Source organism: Heterodontus francisci, chromosome 18 (genome assembly GCF_036365525.1).
Source record: "Heterodontus francisci isolate sHetFra1 chromosome 18, sHetFra1.hap1, whole genome shotgun sequence".
Classification (NCBI taxonomy): domain Eukaryota; kingdom Metazoa; phylum Chordata; class Chondrichthyes; order Heterodontiformes; family Heterodontidae; genus Heterodontus; species Heterodontus francisci.
In genome coordinates, this window is record NC_090388.1 from 40,812,704 (window position 1) to 40,837,753 (window position 25,050).

A 25,050-nucleotide genomic window follows, 5' to 3' on the forward strand; every position below is an offset into this window, starting at 1 on the left:
AGATTTAAGCTCTGCAGTCCTGCCACATCCAGCCGTGAATGGTGGTGGATAATTAAACAACTAACTGGAGGAGGTTTCTCCACAAATATACCCATCCTCAATTTCCAGTACAGCTACAACACTGGCATCTACGCGGCAATGTGGTAGATAGCCCAGGTTTGTCCTGTACACAAAAAGCAGGACAAGTCCAACCCGTCCAATCACCGCCCCATCAGTCTACACTCAATCGTCAGTAAAGTGATGGAAGGTGTCATCGACAGTGCTATCAAATGGCACTTGCTTAGCAATGACCTGCTCAGTGACGTTGAGTTTGGGTTCTGCCAGGGCTACTCAACTCCTGACCTCATTTCAGCCTTGGTTCAAACATGGATAAAAGAGATGAACTCAAGGTGAGAGTTACTGCCCTTGACATCAGGGCAGCATTTGACCGAGTATGGCATCAAGGAGCCCTAGCAAAACTGGAGTCAATGGGAATTGGGGGGAAAACCCTCCGCTGGCTGGAGTCATACCTAGTGCAAAGGAAGATGGTTGTGGTTGTTAGAGGTCAATCACCTCAGCTCCAGGATATCACTGCAGGAGTTCCTTAGGGTTGTGTCCTAGGCCCAACCATCTTCAGCTGCTTCATCAATGACCTTCCTTCAATCATAAGGTCAGTAGTGGGGATGTTTGCTGATGATTGCACAATGTTCAGCACCATTCATGACTCCTCAGATATTGAAGCAGTCCATGTAGAAATGCAGCAAGACCTGGATAATATCCAGGCTTGTGATGATGAGTGGCAAGTAACATTCATGCCACACAAGTGCCAGGCAATGACCATCTCCAACAAGAGAGAATCTAGCCATTTCCCCTTGACATTCAATGGCATTACTATTGCTGAATCCCCCACTATCAACATCCTAGGGATTACCATTGACCAGAAACCGAACTGGAGTAGCCATATAAATACCGTGGCTACAAGAGCAGGTCAGACTCCCCAAAAGCTGCCCACCATCTACAAGGCACAAGTCAGGAGTGTGATGGAATACTCTCCACTTGCCTGGATGGGTGCAACTCCAACAACACTCAAGAAGATTGACACCATCCAAGACAAAGCAACCCACTTGATTGGCACCCCATGCATTAACATTCACTCCATCCACTACCACTGCAGCAACGCACCAAGGCTGCTTAGGCAGCACCTTCCAAACCCACGACCTGTACCATCTAGAAGGACTTGGGCAGCAAATGCATGGGAACACCACCACCTGCAAGTTCCCCTCCTAGTCACACACCATCCTGACTTGGAACTATATCGCCGTTCCTTCACGGTCACTGGGTCAAAATCCTAGAACTCCCTACAGCACAGTGGGTGTACCTACCTCACATAGACTGCAGCGGTTCAAGGAGGCAGCTCACCACCACCTTTTCGAGGGAGGTTAGGGATGGGCAATAAATGCTGGCCTAGCCAGCGATGCCCACATCCCATGAATGAATAAAAAAAAACCCTCGAATACCCATCAGCAAGATTAGCATGTGAAGCATCGCTAAAAATTATTAGCTTCATGTTTTTGGGTCACCTAAGGATGGGACCTTCAGTACACATGTCTCTATATTTAGTCTTTTTAATGTTTTCTTTGCCCTGAAAACATTCTCAACTTTCAGATGTTTCATAGTACTGCTTAACTCCAGCACATCAAAACTAGCATCAGGTCTCAACTGAATGCACAACCATTTTAATTGACCAATTAAGCTTTGTAACTGCTGAATCTCTGCTTTAGATATAATCGTCATCATTCTGTGATGACCGAACACACTTAACCGGGATGGGAGGAACACTTTCTAACTAGGATTGTTGACTTAAAGTTATTCCAGACTTGCATTCCAACATATGAATTCGGAGCAGGAGCAGACCACTCTACCCCTCGAGCCTGCTCTGCTATTCAACAAGATCATGGCTGATCTGATTGTAACCTCAACGCCACATTCCCGCCTACCCCCAATAACCTTTCACCCCCCTGCTTATCAAGAATCTATCTACCTCTGCCTTAAAAATATTCAAAGGCTCGGTTTCCACCGCCTTTTGAGGAAGAGAGTTCCAAAGACGCACGACCCTCAGAGAGAAAAATCTAACCTCATCTCTGTCTTGAATGGGCGACCCCTTATCTTTAAACAGTGATCCCTAGTTCTAGATTCTCCCTCAAGAGGAAACATCCTTTTCACATCCACCCTGTCAAGACCCCTCAGAATCTTGTATGTTTCAATCAAGTCGCCTCTTACTCTTCTAAACTCCAGCAGATACAAGCCTAGCCTGTCCAACCTTTCCTCATAAGACAAGCTGCCCATTCCAGCTATTAGTCTTGTAAACTTTCTCCGAACTGCTTCTAACGCATTTACACCATTCCTTAAATAAGGAGACCAATACTGTACACAATTCTGCAGATGTGGTCTCACCAATGCCCCGTATAACTGAAGTATCACCTCCCTACTTTTGTATTCAATTCCCCTCTCAATAAATGATAATATTCTATTAGCTTTCCTAATTACTTGCTGTTCCTGCATACTAACCTTTTGCGTTTCAAGCACTAGGACAGCCAGATCCCTCTGCATCTCTCACCGTTCAGATAATATGCTTCTTTTTTATTCTTCCTGCCAAATGGACAATTTGCATATTTTCCCACATTATACTCCATTTGCCAGATCTTTGCCCACTCACTTAACCTATCTATATGGGAACATAGGAGCAGGAGTAGGTCATTCAGCCCATCGAGCCTGCTCTGCCATTCAATATGATCATGGCTGATCTTCCACTTCAATGCTTTTTTCCCACACTATCCCCATATCCCTTTGTCATTGGTATTTAGAAATCTGTCGATCTCTACTTTGAACAAACTCAATGACTGAGCTTCCACAGCTCTCTGGGGTAGAGAATTCCAAAGATTTACAACCCTCTGAGTAAAGAAATTTTTCCTCATCTCCGTCCTAAATGGTTTCGCCCTTATTTTGAAATTGTATCCCTTGGTTCTAGACTTCCCAACCAGGGGAAACATCTTAGCTGCATCTACCCTGTCTATCCCTTTAAGTATGTTGTAGGTTTCAATGAGATCACCTATCATTCCTCGAAACTCTAGAGAATACAGGCCCAGTTTCCCCAATCTCTCTTCCTAGGACAGTCCCGCCATCCCGGGAACAAGTCTGGCGAACCTTCTTTGCACTCCGTCTATGACAATAATATCCTTCCTAAGGTAAGGGGACCAAAACTGCACACAGTAATCCCAAGTGCGGTCTAAGCAAGGTTCTATACAATTGAAGCAAGACGTCACTACTCCTGTAGTCAAATCCTCTTGCGATAAAGGTTAACATACCATTAGCCTTCCTAATTGCTTGCTGCACTTGCATGTTAGCTTTCAGTGACTTATTGACGAGGACACCCTGGTCCCTTTGTACATCTACACTTTCTAATCTCTTACCATTTAAGAAATACTCTGCACATCTATTCCTCCTTGGACAGGCAGTTGGGGTATGGACAGAGATTTGAAAAGGAGTTAAAGAGTTAACCTGCCAAGGACAAACCCCAACTCAGCCTGTTCCAGCTCTTTGAAAAAGCCTGCCTGTTTTTCCATATCTTTAAGAAGCCTTGAGAAGCAAACAGACTGAAACCCCTGTTCCTGCATTTCTCCTGGAAAGTCTGCCCAAACTGCGATGGTACGAGGCACGAGTTGGCCATGACAGATTGGGAAACATTACTTGAAGGGATGACGGTGGATAGGCAATAGCAAACATTTAAAGAGCGTATGGATGAATTGCAACAATTGTTTATCCCTGTCTGGCACAAAAGTAAAACGGGAAAGGTAGCCAAACCATGGCTTACAAGGGAAATTAGAGATAGCATTAGATCCAAGGAAGTGGCATATAAATTTGCCAGGAAAAACAACAGACCTGAGGATTTGGAGCAGTTTAGAATTCAGCAAAGGAGGACCAAGGGATTGATTAAGAAGGGGAAAATAGAGTACGAGAGCAAGCTTGCGGGGAACTTAAAAACTGACTGCAAAAGTTTCTACAGGTATGTGAAGAGAAAAAGATTGGTGAAGACAAATGGAGGTCCCTTACAGTCAGAAACAGGGGAATTTATTATGGGGAATAAAGAAATGGCTGACCAACTAAATGCATACTTTGGTTCTGTCTTCATAAAGGAGGACACAAATATCATACCAGAAATGTTGGGGAACACAGGGCTTAGTGAGGGAGAGGAACTGAAGGAAATCAGTATTAGTAGAGAAATGGTGTTGGGGAAATTGATGGGATTGAAGGCTGATAAATCCCCAGGGCCTGATAATCTACACCCCAGAGTACTTAAGGAAGTGGCCCCAGAAATAGTGGTTTGCATTGTTGGTCATCTTCCAAGATTCTATAGATTCTGGAATAGTTCCTACAGATTGGAGGGTAGCTAATGTAACCCCACTATTTAAAAAGGGAGGTATAGAGAAAGCAGGGAATTACAGACTAGTCAGTCTGACATCAGTAGTGGTGAAAATTCTAGAGTCTGTTATCAAAGATTTTATAGCAGAGCACTTGGAGAACAGTGATAGAATTGGACAGAGTCAGCATGGATTTACGAAAGGGAAATCATGCTTGACAAATCTACTAGAATTCTTCGAAGATGTAACTAGTAGAGTTGATGAGGGGGAGCCTATGGATGTGGTTTATTTGGACTTTCAGAAGGCTTTCGACAAAGTCCCACATAAGAGATTAGCGTGTAAAATTAAAGCGCATGGGATTGGGGGAAGTGTATTGTGATGGAGAGAAAATTGGTTCGCGGACAGGAAACAAAGAGTAGGGCGGCACAGTGGCGCAGTGGTTAGCACCGCAGCCTCACAGCTCCAGGGACCCGGGTTCGATTCCAGGTACTGCCTGTGTGGAGTTTGCAAGTTCTCCCTGTGTCTGCGTGGGTTTTCTCCGGGTGCTCCGGTTTCCTCCCACAAGCCAAAAGACTTGCAGGTTGATAGGTAAATTGGCCATTATAAATTGTCACTAGTGTAGGTAGGTGCTAGGGAAATATAGGGACAGGTGGGGATGTTTGGTAGGAATATGGGATTAGTGTAGGATTAGTATAAATGGGTGGTTGATGTTCGGCACAGACTCGGTGGGCCGAAGGGCCTGTTTCAGTGCTGTATCTCTAATCTAATCTAGTAGGGATAAATGGATCTTTTTCCAAATGGCAGGCAGTGACTGGTGGGGTACCGCAGGGATCGGTGCTCGGACCCCAGCTATTCACAATATATATTAATGATTTAGATGAGGGAACGAAATGTAATATCTCCACTATTGCAGATGACACAAAACTGGGTGGGAGGGTGAGTTGTGAGGAGGATTCAGAGAGGCTTCAGGGTGATTTGGACAAGTTGAGTGAGTGGGCTAATGCAGTATAATGTGGATAAATGTGAGGTTATCCACTTTGGTAGCAAAAACAGGAAGGCAGATTATTATCTGAACTCTTATAAACTGGGAGAAGGGAATATGCAGTGAGACCTGGGTGTTCCCGTCCACCAGTTGCTGAAGGTAAGCATGCAGGTCCAACAGGCGGTAAAAAAGGCAAATGGAAATGGTATGTTGGCCTTCATAGCGAGAGGATTCGAGTACAGGAGCAGGGATGTCTTGCTGCAGTTATACAGGGCCTTGGTGAGGCCACACCTGGAATATTGTGTGCAGTTTTTGTCTCCTTATCTGAGGAAGGATGCTCTTTCTATAGAGGGAGTGCAGCGAAGGTTTACAAGACTGATTCCTGGGATGGCAGGACTGACGTATGAGGAGAGATTGAGTCGGTTAGGATTATATTCGCTGGAGTTCAGAAGAGTGAGGGGGGATCTCATAGAAACCTCTCAAATTCTCACAGGACTTGACAGGGTAGATGCAGGAAAGATGTTCCCGATGGTGGGAGAGTCCAGAACCAGGGGTCATAGTCTAAGGATACGGGGTAAACCTTTCAGGACTGAGATGAGGAGAAATTTCTTCACCCGGATAGTGGTGTGCCTGTGGAATTCACTACCACAGCAAGCAGTTGAGGCCAAAACATTGTATGTTTTCAAGAGGAGTTAGATATAGCTGTTGGGTCGAAAGGGATCAAAGGGTATGGGGCGAAAGCAGGAACAGGCTATTGAGTTGGATGATCAGCCATGATCATAGTGGATGGCAGAGCAGGCTTGAGGGGCCGAATGGCCTACTCCTGCTCCTATTTTCTATGTTTCTATCTTCAACGTTGCCTGAAAAGAACTGTTCTAGGAAGATCCCAGTGACAGCCGTCTCCGCGTATTTGGGACAACAAAGCGGACAAAAGGAGATCTGACATCTTTCCATATCTTTTTTATCTGCAAGAATTAGGAAGTATTTGGCCAAAATATTCTTTTTTGCCTTTTTTTTGTAATAGAGCTCTAAAAAGAAAATCTCTTTTTTTACGGTTTACCAGTGTAGGCGTGTGTGTGGAGCCAAGGTAAAAAGGGAACTTTCATATTTCAGTCTGTGTGTTAATGTTTTGCTTTGTTACTGGTTCGAACTTGTTTTATAATAAACTGATAATTTTGTTGTTAAATTTAAATATATGTTGTGACCTGTGACGAAGTGGGACTACACAAACAGTGCACTCCTCCCGCCTCAGTTGTAACAGTAGTTATAGTCAGAATATTCTACCAAAGGGGAATTCAACTGAATTGTTATTCTATACATCTTATTAGAATGTTTTAATATTTTTAAAATGCTGTATTATGAGCATAGATACATTTTGCACAACAACCTCTGACTTAACATCATAAGCTTCCACCCAGGTATGGTGGTATGAACAGAGTATAACTTCACATTTATGTTCCTGAATCAAAAACATCAGTGGCATCAGAATGATTTTTGTACAAAGTGGTTACTGATGGGCTCCCTCTGTCTTACAGTTCAAAACTGCAAAACATAAGAAAAGTGCATGCAAAAACATTATGGAAGTAATTATTTTCCTTCATATCATTTAGGATCATATGAAAATTCACTGGAAGACTTAGGCTTGGCATATGTCCCAGAAACAAATTATTCTTCTAAATCTATATGAATTTACAAGTGGTTTAAAAAGTAATGCTTTTTGTACCTCAGAGCAATCCAAAGATTATACTGTTGTAAGCTTTCAGATGTTTAGATCTGTATTTTAAATTTTTAAGTGTTTTTACCACTCTTGGAAGCAAGTTGCAGGTCATTTTAAAATTATGTACTAGTGGCAGGGAATGGAAATATATCAGGTGAGGTTCTCCACGAACAATGCGTACTCAGAAAATTACCCTGTCGTTTCATAAAATTAACGTCAAGGCACTAGAATATACAACATATATGATAGGTTCGAGATACCAGCTGATCTTTACCTGTTTCTATTTCTGCACATCACGCAGTTAATAAGTCATTAGCAAGCAAATTAAGTCTTTCATTTTTAATATTTCACAAACAATGAAGATTTAAATATCGGAGATCTCAACATTCAGATTTAAAACACTGCTTTATACTTATGCAAGGGCAAAGTACTGCAGATGCTGGAAATGTGAAACAAAAACAGGAAATACTAGAAACACCAAACAGATCTGGTAGCATCCATGGAAACAGAAACAGAGCCGACGCTTCAGGTCAGCGACCCTCCATCAGAACTGGGAGTGCTGAGAGATGTAAGAGTTTTTAAGCCAGGCAGGGAAAGCGGGGGAGGGGAGGAAAGAACAAACAGGAAGGTCTTTGACAGGGTGGAAAGCAGGAGAGATTAAATGATAAAAGGGATGATCGTGAAAGGCAAAAAGAGATGGTATTGGCACAAGTAAAGAAGCAAAAGATGGATCTCTAAAGGAGATGTAAATGGGAACAAAGAAGCACCACCAACAGCTGCCATCCAAAAAAAGAGGAAGAAGTTGTAATATTATTTGTTCCTTTGGTGTGTGAACTATTGTAAGATTCACATGACTACAAGTAATATTAAAAGAAACGTGTGTTTTATTATAACTTAAATAGAGCATATTATATATAAATATTTATCAATTGCTGCATGAGCACACCTACACACGTCTGTAGCCTCCTTTTTTTTTGCCTCCTTATGTCTTTGTTACGACCAAGGCTGGAGGAGTGCACTGTCTTTCTCTAGTTCCACTTCTCCATGGGTCAGAATCTATATTTAAATGTTTTACCCAGTTACCAATGCAGCTAATTATACCCTTCATCTATTTTAGTTTCGGAATAAAATCGACCAACCAGGTTTGTAATAAACAACATTATTAATTATAAAACATGACTTATTCAATGAAGGTGCAACACTTCTTAACACACAGGTTGAAATATGAAAGTTCCTTTCTAAAATAACCCAACACATGCATGCACACACACACACCAGTGAAAGAAAAATAATGTTTTCTCTGCAGAGATCTCTTCACAAAAGAGACGAAAAAAATACTATGGCAAAATACTTGTTAATTATTGAAGGAAAAGGATAAGATATGGTATTTTCCCAGCCGGTCCTTTATTGTGGCATTCAAATACACGTAGACAGCTGTCACTGGGATCTTTTTGTAGTAGTTCTTTTCAGATGACATTGAGGATTAGTCTGGCAGGCTTTCCAGGAGAATCGCAGTATCAGGGGTTTCAGCTATCATCTGGATTCTTAGGGGTTCTCAAAGAGGTGGAAAAAGGATGAGCTGGTGGCTTCTCTCTTAGCGGGCTTATCCCCAACTGACTTGAAAAATTATCCAAAAATGAAACCAACATAAATCTTGGCATGTCACTTCTCTGTAAACAACTCACATAGTCAGAAGGCTCCTGCTGTTTACTTTGCTGGAGACATGTGATTTCCAGTTAGTGTGTTTTTAAATGAAGTCCCAAGTCCTTCCAGTGGCCTTTTTTAAAAAAAAAGTCCAACAGCTCCTCAGATAGTTCCACAGACTTTTACCAGCAAGTCCACAAAAAATATTAAAATGTGGGAACACCTTCATAGCATCTGCACAACTTATTTTTCTACCTATCTTTGTGTCATCAGCAAACTTAGCAACCATACCTTCGGTCCCTTCATCTATAAATTGTAAAAGGTTGAGGCCCCAGCACTGATCCCTGTGGCACACCACTCATTACATTTTGCCAACCAGAAAATGACCCATTTATGCCTACTCTCTGTTTCCTATTAGCTAGCCAATCATCTTTGCATGCCAATATGTTATCCCCTGCACCATGAGCTTTTATTTTCTGCAATAATCTTTGATGTGGCACCTTCTGCCTTCTGGAAATCAAGTACAGTACATCATCCAGTTCCCCTTTATTCACAGCATGTGTTACTTCTTCAAAGAACTCCAATGAATAGGTTAAATATGATTTCCCTTTCTCAAAACCAAGTTGCCTCTGTCTTTATTACCTTGAACTTTTCTAAATGTCCTGCTATAATATCTTTAATAGCTTCTAACAATTTCCTTAAGACAGATATTAAGCTAACTGGCCTGTATTTTCCTGTTTTGTCTCCCTCCTTTTTTGAATAAAGGAGTTACATTCACTATTTTCCAATCTAATGGAACCTTCCCCGAATGTAAGGAATTTTGGAACATTAAAACCAATGCATCAACTATCTCACTAGCCACTTCTTTTAGGTCCCTAGGATGAAATCCATCAGGACCTGGGGACTTGTCAGCCTGTCGCTCCAACAATTTGTTCAGTACCACTTCCCTGGTAGTTGTAATTTTCTTGAGTTTAGTTTAGTTTAGAGATACAGCACTGAAACAGGCCCTTCAGCCCACCGAGTCTGTGCCGACCATTAACCACCCATTTATACTAATCCTACACTAATTCCATATTCCTACCACATCCCCACCTGTCCCTATATTTCCCTACCACCTACCTACACTAGGGGCAATTTATAATGGCCAATTAACCTATCAACCTGCAAGTCTTTGGCATGTGGGAGGAAACTGGAGCACCCGGAGGAAACCCGCGCAGACACAGGGAGAACTTGCAAACTCCACACAGGCAGTACCCAGATTTGAACCCGGGTCACTGGAACTGTGAGGCTGCGGTGCTAACCACTGCGCCACTGTGCCGCCCCAGTTCTTCCATCCCTTCCATTTCCTTATTTACAGCTATTTTTGGGATGTTACTTGTATCCCCTACAGTGAGGCCTGATGCAAAATACCAGTCTGCTTAATGTTTAAACCAATATATTTTAAGGCCCCACAAGCCTGACTCCCAATCTTAAATTCTGCTGTAATCGTATTCACATATTTCTCAAAATCAGCAGTACCACCCCATAAAAAATCATCAACATGCATCATGAAGATGCCCAGAAGTTTCTCTTTGATACCAATAAAACATTGCACAATCTGCTTTTAGTTGAGCACAACCAATTTTCAACAAAACGGATCTCACCAAGAAATACCACAACTGGAAGCGTCATTAAGGCCATAGACACTTTTTTGTTTAGTTTCCATAGATTTCTTTCTGCATCTGCTGCCTCTTTGGTGGTTTCAGAAACACTTCTCTCTGAAAAGTATCACCCTGGAGAAATGTGGCTTTTATGTCAGTGATCTACACTCCATTGAATATGTGGCCCAAAGAGCTAAAAACATTTTCAAGATTACTTTTCCAGCTGTGGGTGGATCCACTCTAACATCGGTATCACCCAGTTGCTCTTCAAAACCCCTTGCAACTAGGCTCGCTTTAGCCTTAAGTTCCCATCGGGAAGGACTTTTTCAGTGCAAATCCATCTCTGTGACAAGGCTGGCTGGCCCCCATCTGGTACCTCAGAATAAACTCCAAACTCTAATTCCTTATGTTTTTCTTCCCTTGTTAGTTTATTGTCAAGATTATTGGCAGCTCCTAAAACTTTATGGTCATGAGGACTTCTGTCTTCAGTTCTATTCCAAGACAGCTCTCTAGCCTCCGTTTCATTGTAGAATCTGTTCAAACTACAGCTCTATTAGCACTTTGATGTCTTTCAGGACTACGGCTAGAAGATCTCCCTCGTACTTTATCGGAGGCTCTTTCTCTAGTACGTGATCACTTGCCTACACGAGGGTCACTTCCAGACCCACTGTTAGAACTCACACTGTGCTTTCTTACCCTCCACTCTTTCACCCTATTCTGCCAGTCCATGGACCTTGTTGCTTGGCCATCATCTTGAACATTGAACCAATATTTAAACTTGCCGGGAGATTTTCCTGCACGTTCCACAGTCGTTGCATCCCTCCATTTATTCGACCACTCTAGAATATATGTCACTTAAGTACCAACTTGAGGCAATTGGCCTTTGGATGTGATAGCTCTTTCCTGAGCATCATGATCGCTCACATTACTATTAAAACCTTGATCATTCTATTCCTCAGGACCTTCAGCACAAAACACATGATTATTTGAGGTACATGGTCTATAGTTTCCGTCCATCAGCTGCTCAGATTCTGAGATTTTGTAATCAACCCTGATTAATCATGAGAAGTGAACCTTAACAGTTTGACTTCTGTGCTTGATAATTACTGTCTTATGATCATGGGCCCTTCCATTCCCTATGACCCTCTCTTTTATAATACACCAAATATCCTAAATTAAATTCCACCTCAGATGGCCTAATACGATGCCTCTGAGTTGTGAATTTTCTCAGAGACCTCAGCCTTGATAAAAGTCAGGCTCCCTGCATGTAAAGCATTCAAATGTGCAGAAAAAATGGAACTAATTGTAGTACCTTCAAGAGCAGGAGGACTTCATTTCATAACGCTCAGCAAAAATTTATCCCAGTTAAAAAGAAGGATGAGAAGGATGAACCACCCGGGGTGAACAAAGGCGGTTAGGAAGAGTATCCAATCAAAAACTAAGGCATACAAAACGGCTGGAAGATTGGGATTCTTTTTAGGAACCAGCAGTGGATGACTAAAAATCTAATAAAGAGGGAGAAAATTGATTGCAAAAGTAAATTGGCAAGACATATAAAAACAAACAGCAAGTGCTTCTGCGGGTATATAAAAAGAAAAAGAGTAGCTCAAATGAGCGTGGGAACCGTGGAGGATGCGACTGGAGAATTCATAACTAGGAACAGGGAAATGGCAGATAATTTAAACCAATATTTTGCATCGGTTTTCACGATGGAGGACACTATAAACATCCCACAGATATCAGATAAGCAAGGAGCTAATGGGAGGAAAGATCTTGTAACAGTCTCCATCGTGAGGGACAAAGTATTTGACAAACTAATGGGACTAAAGGCAGACAAGTCGCCAGGACCTGATGGCCTACATCCAAGTGTTTTAAAGGAAGTGGCTGCAGAGATAGTGGAGGCTTGGTCGAAATATTCCAGAACTCACTGGATCCTAGCAGATTAGAAAACCACTAATGTGACGCCCCTGTTCAAGAAGGGAGGGAGACAAAAAGCAGGAAACTATAGGCCAGTCAGCCTAACATCGGTCGTTGAGAAAATGCTCGAGTCCATTATCAGGAAGAAATAGCAGGAAATTTAGAAAAGCTGAACACAATCAAACAGAATCAACAAGGTTTTGTGAAAGGGAAATCATGTTTGACAAACTTGCTAGACTTCTTTAAGGATATTACAACCAGAGTTGATAAAGGGGAACTGGTAGATGTAGTGTATTTGGATTTCCAGAAGGCATTCGATAAGGTGTCACATAAAAGATTATTACACAAGATAGGAGGTCACTGTATTGGGGGTAATGTATTAGCATGGATTGAGGATTGGTCAACTCACAGAAGGCAGAGAGTCGGGATTAATGGGTCTTTTTCAGGTTGGAAAGATGTAACTAGTGGAGTGCCACAAGGATCAGATCTAGGAACTCAATTATTTACTATCTATATTAATGACTTGGAGGAAGGGGCAGAGTGTAATATATCCAACTTTGCTGACGATACAAAAATAAGTGGGAGGGCAAGTTGTGATGGGGACATAAGGAATCTGCAAGGGGATATAGATAGGTTGAGTGAGTGGGCAAAAACTTGGTAGATGGAGTTTAATGTAGGAAATTGTGAGGTCATACACTTTGGTAGGAAGAATCAAAAGGCAGGCTATTATTAAATAGAGAGAGACTCCAAAAGAGTGCAGCGCAGAGGGATCTGGGTGTTCTTGTGCATGAAACACAAAAAGTTAGCATGCAGATGCAGCACGTAATTAAGAAGGCAAATGGAATTTTGGCCTTTATTGCTTGGGTGTTGGAGTTTAAAAATAGGGAAGTCTTGTTACAACTGTGTAGGGTATTGGTGACTGGAGTACTTGGAGTACTGTGTACAGTTTTGCTCCCCGCATTTAAGAAAGGATATACTGGCATTGGAGGCATTTCTAAAGAGATTCACTAGGCTGATTCCTGGGATGAAGGGGTTGACTTATCAAGAACAACTAAACAGGTTAGGCCTTTATTCATTTGAGTTAAGAATGAGGGGTGATCTTGAAACGTACAAGATTCTGAGGGAGCTTGACAGGGTAGATGTTGAGAAGGTGTTTATACTAGTGGGGGAATCTCAAACTAGGGGACATAGTTACAGAATAAGAGGACACTCATTTAAAACTGATATGCGAGAGAATTTCTTCTCTCAGTGGGTAGTGAATGTCTAGAATTCTCTACCCCAGAGAGTTGTGGAGGCTCGATCACAAAGTATTTCAAGAGGAGGTAGATAGATTTTTGAAATATCTGGGAGTTGAGGGCTATGAGGAGCAGGCATGAGAGAGGAGTTGAGGTCTGGGACAGATCAGCAAAGGTCTCGTTGAATGGCGGGGCAGGCTTGAGGGGCCGAATGGCCAACTCCTCCTATTTCTTGTGTTTTTATGACCATCGCACAGTACAGAAGGCAATTTTGGGATTCTGCCCATAGACCAATTGATAAGGACTATATCCTCCAACCATCTGAAGTCAATTCTTCGCATGAACCGCCCATGCCAGGGCAGTTGTCAACTTATAGTTTGGCTGGTCAGCTAAGATTTATGCAGGATTTCATCAACCAATGCGTGATTCCTTTCTCAGAGCCCATTGCTGAAAATACTTTCAGCTGTAGTATTCATAACCATAATGGTCATGTTTACACACATGTCTCTGAACTCATCATTGATAATGGAGGGGAATTTGCCAGTCAGAAACTTAGCTGGTGCCCCAAGTTTAGTCCCTATCCATTTCTCCATGATTTTATCTACAATCACCCTTTTGTTCTTGCTATTTCTTGCTCTTCTATTATTGTAGAAAGAATAAATCTAGTTGCTAGGTCTGTAAAATGTAGATTGAAAATATTCTTGTCTTTGTCTCATACTTTAAATCCATTGGCAACGACCTCATTAAAGCCAATGGAAGCCTCACCATAGGACGTGATGGTGTCCTGATACTTTTTACAGATTTCACACTTTTCACTAATCTCTATTATCCTCATATACTTTTCATCAATCACACCTGCATCCTTTAGCAGGGTCTTTAATCTGACAAGGGTGAGCAAATTGTCTGTGTAACTTTGAAGACAATTTTTTTTTCTGATTTTAACACCTGATGCCATTAATACTTATCTAACACTGACTAGAAACATCAGGTTTTGTTCAGGGGATACAATAGTGCCCTGACTGGGTAAACTGCAAATTCACTGACTTTCCAAAAATAATTGCCATATCATGCTCCATATCAAGTTCCATTTATGCCTTTTTCATAGAAAGTTAACTCAACATAGGAGCAGGAGTTGGCCATTCAGCCCATTGAGCCTGCCCCGCCATTTAATACGATCATGGCTGATCTTCCACTTCAGTGCCTTTATCCCACACTAATACAAGTAATAGCAGTAAAAGGTATTTCAATAGAGACTACATTAGTACTGATAAAGTGACTTACTCCAGCTATTTTACATGGAATTACTACTCTCTTCAGTGACTTCAATGTGTTGTCATCATCAAACCTAAAGCTGGTCGTACTTTTATACTCCTTAACCTTGCATTGATCACTACTGAGTGAATCCAGATAACATTGTAACTAATCAGTTCCACGTACTACTGACGTGCAAGCACTATCTAATACAGCATAGTTGAAAGAATCCGCGACTGACACATTCATCACAGTATTAAAACTTCTTGTGACTAGTACAATTCATTCAGATTCATAATTATCTCTCTCTTCTACCACAGAATTCTGTTGTGTGTTATTTCGAGGAGCCTGCCCCTCCACTTTGGCAGTTCATTACATACTTTGAGACACATCTGAAGCACCTATTAACTGTTCCTTGGGCATTCCTGGGATTCATTCACCTATGATTGCTGTTCTAATTCTGTTTTCCACTGTAATAGTCAAACCTGCTAAAGATTCTTTCATCCTCATCTCTCCTGTCGTTAACTCTTCCATTGTACTTATGTCTGCTTCTAGTATCTGGACCATTTCAACATCAAGTAAACATTGAGTCCTCCTTTCTTTGTGTCACCACAGAATGCCCTGTTTGTTCTACCAGTGCTGCAAGAAATGACTGTTTCCCCAGGAATTTCTTTAAGGCAGCATACATTTGATCCAACAGGGATTCTTTGTCCAAGAACCGAACCCCAGTTAGAACCAGGAGCCTGTCCATATGTGCGTCCTAGCACAATCTAGCAATTTAAATGATAGCACTGAACCATGGATTTCCAAATTGAATTTTCTCAATCTTCTATACAGTCTGTTAAAGGCCATGATATATTTCTCTATTGAATGACTATCTGTTTTCCAAAATCTATCAAAGTTTGACCATGCCTCATATGCATTCAATAGGTAATCTTTCTTGTAAATTTCATTCAAGAATTCTAACAGGAGATCCAATCCTTCATCAGTATCCAACTGATGAGCATCTATTTCACAAAGCACTTTACTTCTGATTTTATTTTTGGTAGGAATGACGACACCAAGGCCATTGTTTCCTTTTTGGTAGAGACATAACCAATGTCCACGTATCCACTTCATTCTTCCACTGGTCATATGGTTCAGACTCAGAACATCAGAGGGTAATCATACCCTGAGAATTTACACTTGCTTTCTGCCATATTGTCCACAATAGCCAGTGAGATTTTAGTTTTCTATGTTAAATAAAAATTCATAGTTTCCAACATTCAGCTTTAGGCAACTGCTACTATGTTGAGCTCCAGAAAGCTGCTTATGGAAGGATAATGCTGGAGCCTATTTTTACTCAGTTTCACATTTATCGTACAGAGTAAAATGATTCCAAACATGTAGCTCCTCACTCAAACCTTCCACCAGTCTCGGTAAGTGTCTGCTTATAAGTGCTCAAGTAAGATCCCAATTAACACCCTCCACCTGCATATAATCAAACAATTGATGCACCATTAACAGATTAACAGCTCTGACTCATGCGCACTTGTGCTTGGTGATTTACCATTCATGAAGATCCTGCTCCTTTCGTCTAGTCTCTAAAGTGCACGTGGCACCAATATCTGAGCTGGTGCTTTTGAAGGTCAAACCATGTGAAGGTGCATCTTCAGGAAGGCTGGCCTCTTCTTCCGGAAGTGTCAGAGGTATCTCCACATTTTGAGTACTTGAAGTGAAAGAGAGAGACAAGGCTTAGTATTTGATGTGGAGAGAGAGCTGAGGGATAAGTGGCTAGTGAAATTAGTTTCAGATTGTCAAGTGTGTGGATGGTGAGGTACAATCAAGAAGTGAAAAAGAGGATAAGATCTGAAAATACCCAGCATGTGACATCTCCTCCAGTGTTACCACTCATCACATAAATGACCTGTTTCCCCAACCGACCCACCACCTGTGATGGCCAATACGTTTTCTTCCATTGGGGAGAGGAGGTGCAGGTGAGCTCAGCCTCCTCTGGTGGTAGCCTCCTGGTTCAGGTTTTGAGTGACCGTCCTTTGAGAAAAAAGGGAGTGTGCAAGTGCGAGCCTTGAGTTGTTTAGAGAAGCCTGTCCTCGTCAAATAGTTGGGATGCAGTGTGTAAGGTGTGAGGAAGTGAGGGTTGTGGTTGTGGTGAGTGTGAGAGTATGAGGAGAACAAGGTTGTGAAGTGTGGTGCAGTAATTGTAGAAGAATGATGGAAAGTGGGGAAGGAAAGTATTGTGAATAAAATGGCAAAGGTGTGATTAGATAGTAGGGAAATAGATTCTTACCTCGACAACTCTGGTGAGTTTATTGAACATTTACCAGCACTGCACCTGTGACTTGGGAGCTAACTTCCTGGCATTCACTTCCTCTATGATCTCTTGCCACAATCTGTGGAAATGTTGCCTGGAGAATGTTCTGCCCCCAAGGGGGAATAGGATCTTGTCCACCACCTGGACCAAGCAGCATCAGAGAATGTGGGAGCCCAATCATAATGAATTGCAGCCATTGCTTACCTTGTGTGTTCCCTGCTGTCTGCAGCCAGAGTGTACTTCCCCTTTAAGAGGTACTGATTGCCTTTAATAAAACTGCAGCCAAGGAGCAGTGCTGGCTACAAGCCTGAATCATTATAATGAGGGTGAAGCACCTATTCCATGCACTTCCATCTACGAAGCAAACAGGTGTGTGCATCCCACAGCCCATCATCTGTGTGCTTGTTTCTGGAGTGATTAAATTTTTAGCCCCTGTCTTGCCAGTTCACATAAAAGTGCTTGAAACAAGAAAAAAATATTTGATAAGGTTCCCCATGGCAGGCTGATGGAGAAAGTGAAGGCGCTTGGGGTCCAAGGTGTACTAGCTAGATGGATAAAGAACTGGCTGGGCAACAGGAGACAGAGAGTAGCAGTAGAAGGGAGTTTCTCAAAATGGAGACGTGTGACCAGTGGTGTTCCACAGGGATCCGTGCTGGGACCACTGTTGTTTGTGATATACATTAATGATTTGGAGGAAAGTATAGGTGGACTGATTAGCAAATTTGCAGACGACACTAAGATTGATGGAGTAGCAGATAGTGAAGGGGACTGTCAGAGAATACAGCAGAATATAGATAGATTGGAGAGTTGGGCAGAGAAATGGCAGATGGAGTTCAATCAGGGCAAATGCGAGGTGATGCATTTTGGAAGATCCAATTCAAGAGTGAACTATACAGTAAATGGAAAAGTCCTGGGGAAAATTGATGTCCAGAGAGATTTGGGTGTTCAGGTCCACTGTTCCCTGAAGGTGGCAACGCAGGTCAATAGAGTGGTCAAGAAGGCATACGGCATGCTTTCCTTCATCGGACGGGGCATTGAGTACAAGAGTTGGCAGGTCATGTTACAGTTGTATAGGACTTTGGTTCGGCCACATTTGGAATACTGCGTACAGTTCTGGTCGCCACATTATCAAAAGGATGTGGATGCTTTGGAGAGGGTGCAGAGGAGGTTCACCAGGATGTTGCCTGGTATGGAGGGCGCTAGCTATGAAGAGAGGTTGAGCAGATTAGGATTATTTTCATTAGAAAGACGGAGGTTGAGGGGGGACCTGATTGAGGTGTACAAAATCATGAGAGGTATAGACAGGGTGGATAGCAAGAGGCTTTTTCCCAGAGTGGGGGTTTCAATTACTAGAGGACATGAGTTCAAAGTGAAAGGGGAAAAGTTTAGGGGGGATATGCGTGGAAAGTTCTTTACGCAGAGGGTGGTGGGCACCTGGAACGCATTGCCAGCGGAGGTGGTAGATGCGGGCACGATGGAGTCTTTTAAGATGTATCTAGACAGATACATGAATGGGCAGGAAGAAAAGAGATACAGAACCTTAGAAAATAGGCGACATGTTTAGAGAGAGGATCTGGATCGGCGCAGGCTTGGAGGGCCGAAGGGCCTGTTCCTGTGCTGTAATTATCTTTGTTCTTTGTTCTTTGTTCTATCTATATGCACATATCAGTCAGGAGACTAATTATCAATGAGCTTACTCAATACATGTATTCTCAGGTGGAGGCAAAACTGATAGACAAATTGGACAGCTTGATGTCAGAAGGCAAAGGCGATGAAACTTACCGAGAGCTTTTCAATAGCATGTGAGTCATAACCTTATTTTACAGCTTTTGTTTACATGCTCAGATGCGATAGTGTTTAGACATGGTCTTTACTCAATCTATTTGCTGAATACTTTACATTTTACACTGCAAAAAAAAAATCAGTGTGGTCCAGGTTCCTCAGTGGGTCAATGCACTCGATAGTGTGGCATTGAAGTAATACAGATCAGAAATATCCATGGTGTGATCCTTGCTTTATGCCGTTAACCCAAGTAGGGGATTCTATGAGTCAGTAGCTAGTGCTGTTGACAGCAATCGAGGAAATAACCAAAACAACAAGCAAAGCTGCCTGCTTTTTGCTTTCCTGTTGCCGTTATTCTATTTAAATTAGCCACTTTCTAACCTTGCAGGGTTCAATTTTAATAAAATATGAGCAAAAAATGGGTAGATAATATGAAGCATTTTTAAAAACACAGAAAAATGTTCATTTTTTTTTTAAGGAAGACCCAGTTGGGGTGAAGCTCATCGTGAGGACCGCCGAATAGGTGATAGCAAAGCTCTAGCCTGTTTTATGCACTATTGCCTGATTTTACACTCCGCCCAAGACAAATTTCACCCCCAGTCAGTAGAAGGAAGGAAGGACCTTGTAATTATAACAACATCTGTGGGTTGGCCGTTACCAAGGCAGTATTCATTTTCCCACCCCCAATTACATGGATTTCATTTTTAGCCCTAGCCTTCTTGATACAATTCATACATTTAAAGTACCATTTCCCTTTTCAATGGTTTCACAGCAATATGTGATTAGGAAGTTGTTGATTTTGTGTGATCTTCTGTTACAGAAGTCATATGATTGGGGCTTTCAATTATCTTGCAAGTTTTCAGTCACTGTGGTGTGCAGAATATCAAACTAACAGCCCAGTGTTTTTATAAGCTGGAATAACTTGAGTGTATCTTTATATTTTAAAACATAAAGAAGCAGCATAATTAGGATTATGAATAGGAAAATAATTCTATATAACCACTGTATAGTATATAAGAGCTAATGCTGCTTTTAACGTTTCAGTACCTCCACAGGCAGCTTAATCATTTCAGATGACGAATAGCTTGCCGCCGGAGGCCTGAAGGTTAGTCCCAAGAGGAAGGTTGCAGTTAGTTGGGAATGGGTGGGGTTGGTGGGGGAATGGTCACAATGGCTGTGGAGTCAGAGGAGCACTCATGCAGAACACTGGCCCACTTATCACTGTCCAATTTTAGGCTGGGTCCTAAAACAGATATTGTGCCCTACATTTACATGTGAAAGAGCCCTGTTGCCTCTACATGGCATCCACCAAGGACACGTGTTTTTGATGGCCACCGGGAATGCAAGAAAGATAACCCAATCGGCTTGTAGATTGGACATTTTGAGGCATTTTTCGGGCGCAGGGCGTTTGTCCAGAAATTAGGCCTTGTTCTCATATTATGAATGCAACAAGGTCCAATTTCTGCCCAGTCTTTTACAAATCATGTGCATTTTAGACTGTAGTGTCAGCTCCAATTCTAGGTGCTCAGCTATACATAAAGCATCGTGACATCTGTAGGTGCAGAAGAAGCACTACTGCAAAACCATTAGTTGGTAACACCTGGATTCATCAATTACCATTTTAAGCTGATGTTGAAATTCCAGCTGAGCGAGAGCCAGTTATTGTGGATTTAAAGAAATGGGAGATTGATTTTTGATTACATTGCATTTTAAAAATATATAAATGCTTAATAAAATATATCTTTTATTTTCATTATGCTGTCAATGGCTGAGAGTCGACAACTTGTTTCCAGGCCTCTTTCAGTGCAGCTCTAAGTTGACCTCCAGCAACAAAGCAGCTCCGAGATGACTGTGTCTCCACAGTACCGTACCTAAGAATATAATTCAGTAATGAGGGAATCTCAAACCTGGTTCTCCCACAGGATTACCACCTGTAGAGGGAGACAGCTGAAGGGGACAATATCAATTAAATAAGAAAGTGGCTCCAGTCAGGGTGTTTTACAGTGATGATTGAATGGCACCTATGGGAGGTAGTTTCTGTTCCATGCTGTTAACTGCTTGAGTGTTTTCAAAAATGTACTCATTCTATTACCTATCATGCTATTTTTATTGTTAGGATTTTCTCTCACGCAATAGGAAAGGATGGCATTAGTTGGGCCCTACTTCCTTTCATTGACAATTATGTTGGTGCCACTTGCTGCTGCTGTTCTGATCATGATAATTTCCTTAACTATAATTTTAATTCTCACCAATCCCTCATCTCTGCATGGTCACTCTGACTTTTCCCATGCCTACCAAGACTTTTCCCTCTCCACCTCTAGCAATGGACTTTGCACAGACATCTATTACAACCTCACTGATTCTGACAACTATCTGGATTCTCCATACTGCAAGTCTTCGACCCTCTCCCCAGTTATTATATTTCAGTCTCATCTGGTTTTATGGCCCCGATTTCTAAACTAGAACTTCTGAAATGTCCTCCATTTTCCTCCTCCAAGGTTCTCCCACCCCGGCGGTGATTAATAGGATCCTCGACCAACTTGACCTATTTCCCATGTCTCTGCTCTCCTCCCCTCCTTTCTGCACAACAGCAACAGGGCTGTTCTTTTCCTCACATTTGCCCCATTAGCCTCCTGAATCATCAAATCATTTTCTGCCGCCTACAATATGATTCCGCCACTAAGTACATTTTCTCCTTTCCTCCTGTCTTCCTGATAGACGATTCCTTCCTTTTACCATTCATACTTCGAGCTGCTATTCCCCTTGCACTTTTCTCGTATCATTTCAGCAGATGCAATATCTGTTTGCTCACTCTTCCCACACGACCATGCAGAGCCCCAAACATTCCTTGTGCGTGAAACAGTAATTACTATGTACTTGCTCCAATGTGGTACACAGTCTTCACAAGATCACAGGATAATTATGGGTGAGGAAAGCCATTTGGCCCATCTTAGCTCACCTGGACAGAATGTTCTTAGTCTCCCCCTAACAACACTCAATTGGTTCTTAAATGATTCCAGTTTTTTTTTTGTCGACACTACTGTATGCTTGGGAGTCTATGCCATGTCATGATCACTCTGTGTGGAAGAAGACTTACGAATATTTATTTTAAATTAGCCCTTTACTAACTATAAAGATTTTACCCATTGTTACTGTCATAATTTATTTTAAAGTCATTTCTGGACGTGCCTTTTTATTCCATTTCCAACCTCGACTCCCAGCCCCACAGTAAGTGGCAGTGGCACGATAAGAGCCATTGTGTTACCTTCCTTCAAGATGTCAGAATATCTGCTCCCTCGTCACCCTGTCAACCAAGACTCACCATGGCACCAGCAAATCAGCTGGGCCAGACTGCTCTGGTATCAGCTGAGATGCAGCAGTCCACAGCTGGGCCCTCATAGACTCGACAACCCATAAGTCACTGCCCATAGCGAGGGTCTCAGTATGGGCATCAGTTTTGCTAAAGCCACTGGGGAGGCACCTTTGCAGAGCTGCAGAGCTTAAGACATCTTTGCATAAGCAAGCACCATGGGTTGACCTTTGGGTGGGAAATGAATGAAAGGCAATTATTAGGTTTGCCATTAAATTTATCGCCTTTATCACATTGGACACTTTGGTCTGCAGTGTAGTTTCATCGCTGCATTGTCAATATTGTGGTGTTCGATTGTTCTGTGATTGATTGCTGTGTTCTGTGTTTGTAAGACTGCTCACTCTGCTGTCAGTTAACCTTGAGGGGATGTGGTTCCAAAAGTGAAACTAAAACAGATCCAGGCAGCCAGCTTGAATAAAGCCTACACGCACACAGAAATAATGGACTGGATTTTACCAAGCCCACGATGTTGGGCTCTGTAGCAGGGGGGCAGGCAGCAAGGCTGTGTGGTGGCACCCCACCACCCCGCTGCTGGGAACAGCATTTCAATATTTAAATGAATAACCTGAATAAATTTAAATAAACTTACCTGAAATCGTCTGGGCCCACCGTGTTCTTTGTGCAGCGACCAGCACTCCCGTGCCTTCAATTCCCTGTCTGGGGAAAGCTGGCGTGACACTGGTGGGGAGGAGTTACAATTTTCAGTGTGGAATGGGGTGGGGGGTCAAATAAACGTATGGGTGTAGGGGATGGTGGGAAGTAGTGATCTTTAAACTTTGTGCCATTTGGGGTGAAAGTTCAGATTTAAAAGGTAAGTGTCTGGGGGGGCCGGGAGGTGCGGGGTGGCGTTGGAGGGCAAATAGTTAATGTAATTGTTATTGCAGGGGGTGGGAAAGAGGCATTAGAAATTTATTGAATAGGTTTTCGGGGGATACTGCTTTAAAAATTCAAATTGACCGGCAGTGCTGGCTGCTCTTTAACAACGGCGCCAGCGCTTGCGCACAGGCAGCTGATGCCATTGCTGGGGACGGACAGCCCGCCTCCTCCATGTGATTGGGGGGGAGCGGGCCACCCAGCTATTTAAATGAGCCGATACATGGGAGATTGCGGCGGCTCTTTGCCGTGTGGCCTGCAAGTGTGGGCCGCCATTTTTTAAGCTCGCCGCTGAGATCGGCAGCTGGTTCTTAATCTAGCCCAGTAACTTTAGTTCCTTCATGCTTGGGGTACAAGATGGCGAGTAATTTAAATTTACCAGCCACAGTGCCTTTCCTGTCATTGATGGGAGAACCTCCTATTCTGTGGTCAGATGGATTTCTGGATTTGAAACCTATGTCCTTGCTACAAGTATGGACGGTACGGATCTAGCAGCAACCCCTAAGAAGGCAATACTCGTGCATTGCCTCAGAACAGAGGGCCAGCGTATATTCAAGCAGCTGACAGATGATGCGCCTAAGTTCGATAAGGCAGTGAGTGTTCTCGAGAAATACTTTGGCCCGAAGGAAAGTGTGATGATTGACTGACACACATTCTGCCAGGGAAATGGTGAGTCCGTAAAACAATATGTGGCAGTGTTGTGTCACTTGTCTTCTACATGCAAATTTGGCACACTTGCTAATGAACGAATTCATGACCAACTAATTGAAAAAACTTCAATTTCACGGATTAGGGAATGCCTCCTCATGGAAGATGATGGTTTGACTTTGGAAAAGGCCTGACCCTGACCATCCAAATCGAATCCGCTGTGTTAGATTCGAAGATGTTATACAAAAATGCGCCCTCAGACTCAGAATCACGGATACAACTTGTCCAATCAGCTCAAGTGCAAGGGTTACAGACAAAGAGACCTCAGCAGTCTCATCAACACTTGCCCTGTCGCAGTCAGGCACCCTCAAAAACATGCCCAAATTGTGGCAGTTCCCATGGATTCAAAACAGCACGTCTGCCATGAAGGAAAAGGTGCAACTCATACTCAAAGATCAACTACTTTGCAAAGGTATGCAGGTCGTTGAAGAAGAAGACTTCGTCAGTTTGACACGTGAAGAAACTAGACTTAGGATTTCTGTGTGTGTGCGCGCAGGCTTTTATTCAAGAGGGCTGCCTGGATCTGTTTTAGTTTCACGTTGGAACCACGCCTCCTCAGGGTTGACTGACAGCATAGTAAGCCGTCTTACAAACACAGCACAGAGCAACCATTCACTGAGCAATCGAACACGATATGGTTGATATAAAAGTTGGCTACATTGTTTGAATGCCCTTTAGTGCAGGATTAAGGGAATAGAAAAGGATGCAATTAGGACTGTTACTATAGAGGGGCTTTGTATAATTTCTGAGGGCAGGGTAATGCACAGGCCAGTGGAATTGTTGAGCAACTAACTCATCCCTCACAGCTCTAGTTGAATGGTCGGGAGGGGGAGGGGGGGGGGGCCTGGCCTGGCCTGGCCTGGCCTTCTCCCTCATCGTCCTTGCCAGATAAGGACTGCTGTTGCTGTGCTTCCTTCAAATGCAGGCTTCTGCAGGATGTGGCACACCTCGATGATGTGCCTCTTTGTGGGGCATATTGTAGGGGGCTCCAAGACCTGTCAAAACACCTGTACCTCTGCTTGGGCATCCCTATGGTAGTTCCATGGCTTTTAATAATATCTGTGTGGCTCATTGTGGTGGAGTTGCAGAGGGGTGTAACGAACCATGTTGGGGGTATCACTTTTCACCATGGTAGACTGTCACAAGATAAATGCATCTTGACAGAAACCTTGCACAAATTTGCATGATCCCGTTTCTGTCATTGGACATTAATGGAGTAGTGG

General features: G+C 42.7%; 1 protein-coding gene across 4 annotated transcripts in view; it reads left to right on the top strand.

The window, feature by feature from the left end:
* The window catches only part of LOC137379568 (dedicator of cytokinesis protein 4-like), a 545,491-nt gene that overhangs the window by 336,651 nt on the left and 183,790 nt on the right, over positions 1 to 25,050 (top strand). For all 4 annotated transcript variants that reach the window (XM_068050580.1, XM_068050582.1, XM_068050581.1 and 1 more), the window contains exon 32: positions 18,811 to 18,896. In XM_068050580.1, the coding sequence (XP_067906681.1) occupies positions 18,811 to 18,896 (86 nt within the window). The remainder of the gene's footprint in view (positions 1 to 18,810; positions 18,897 to 25,050) is intronic.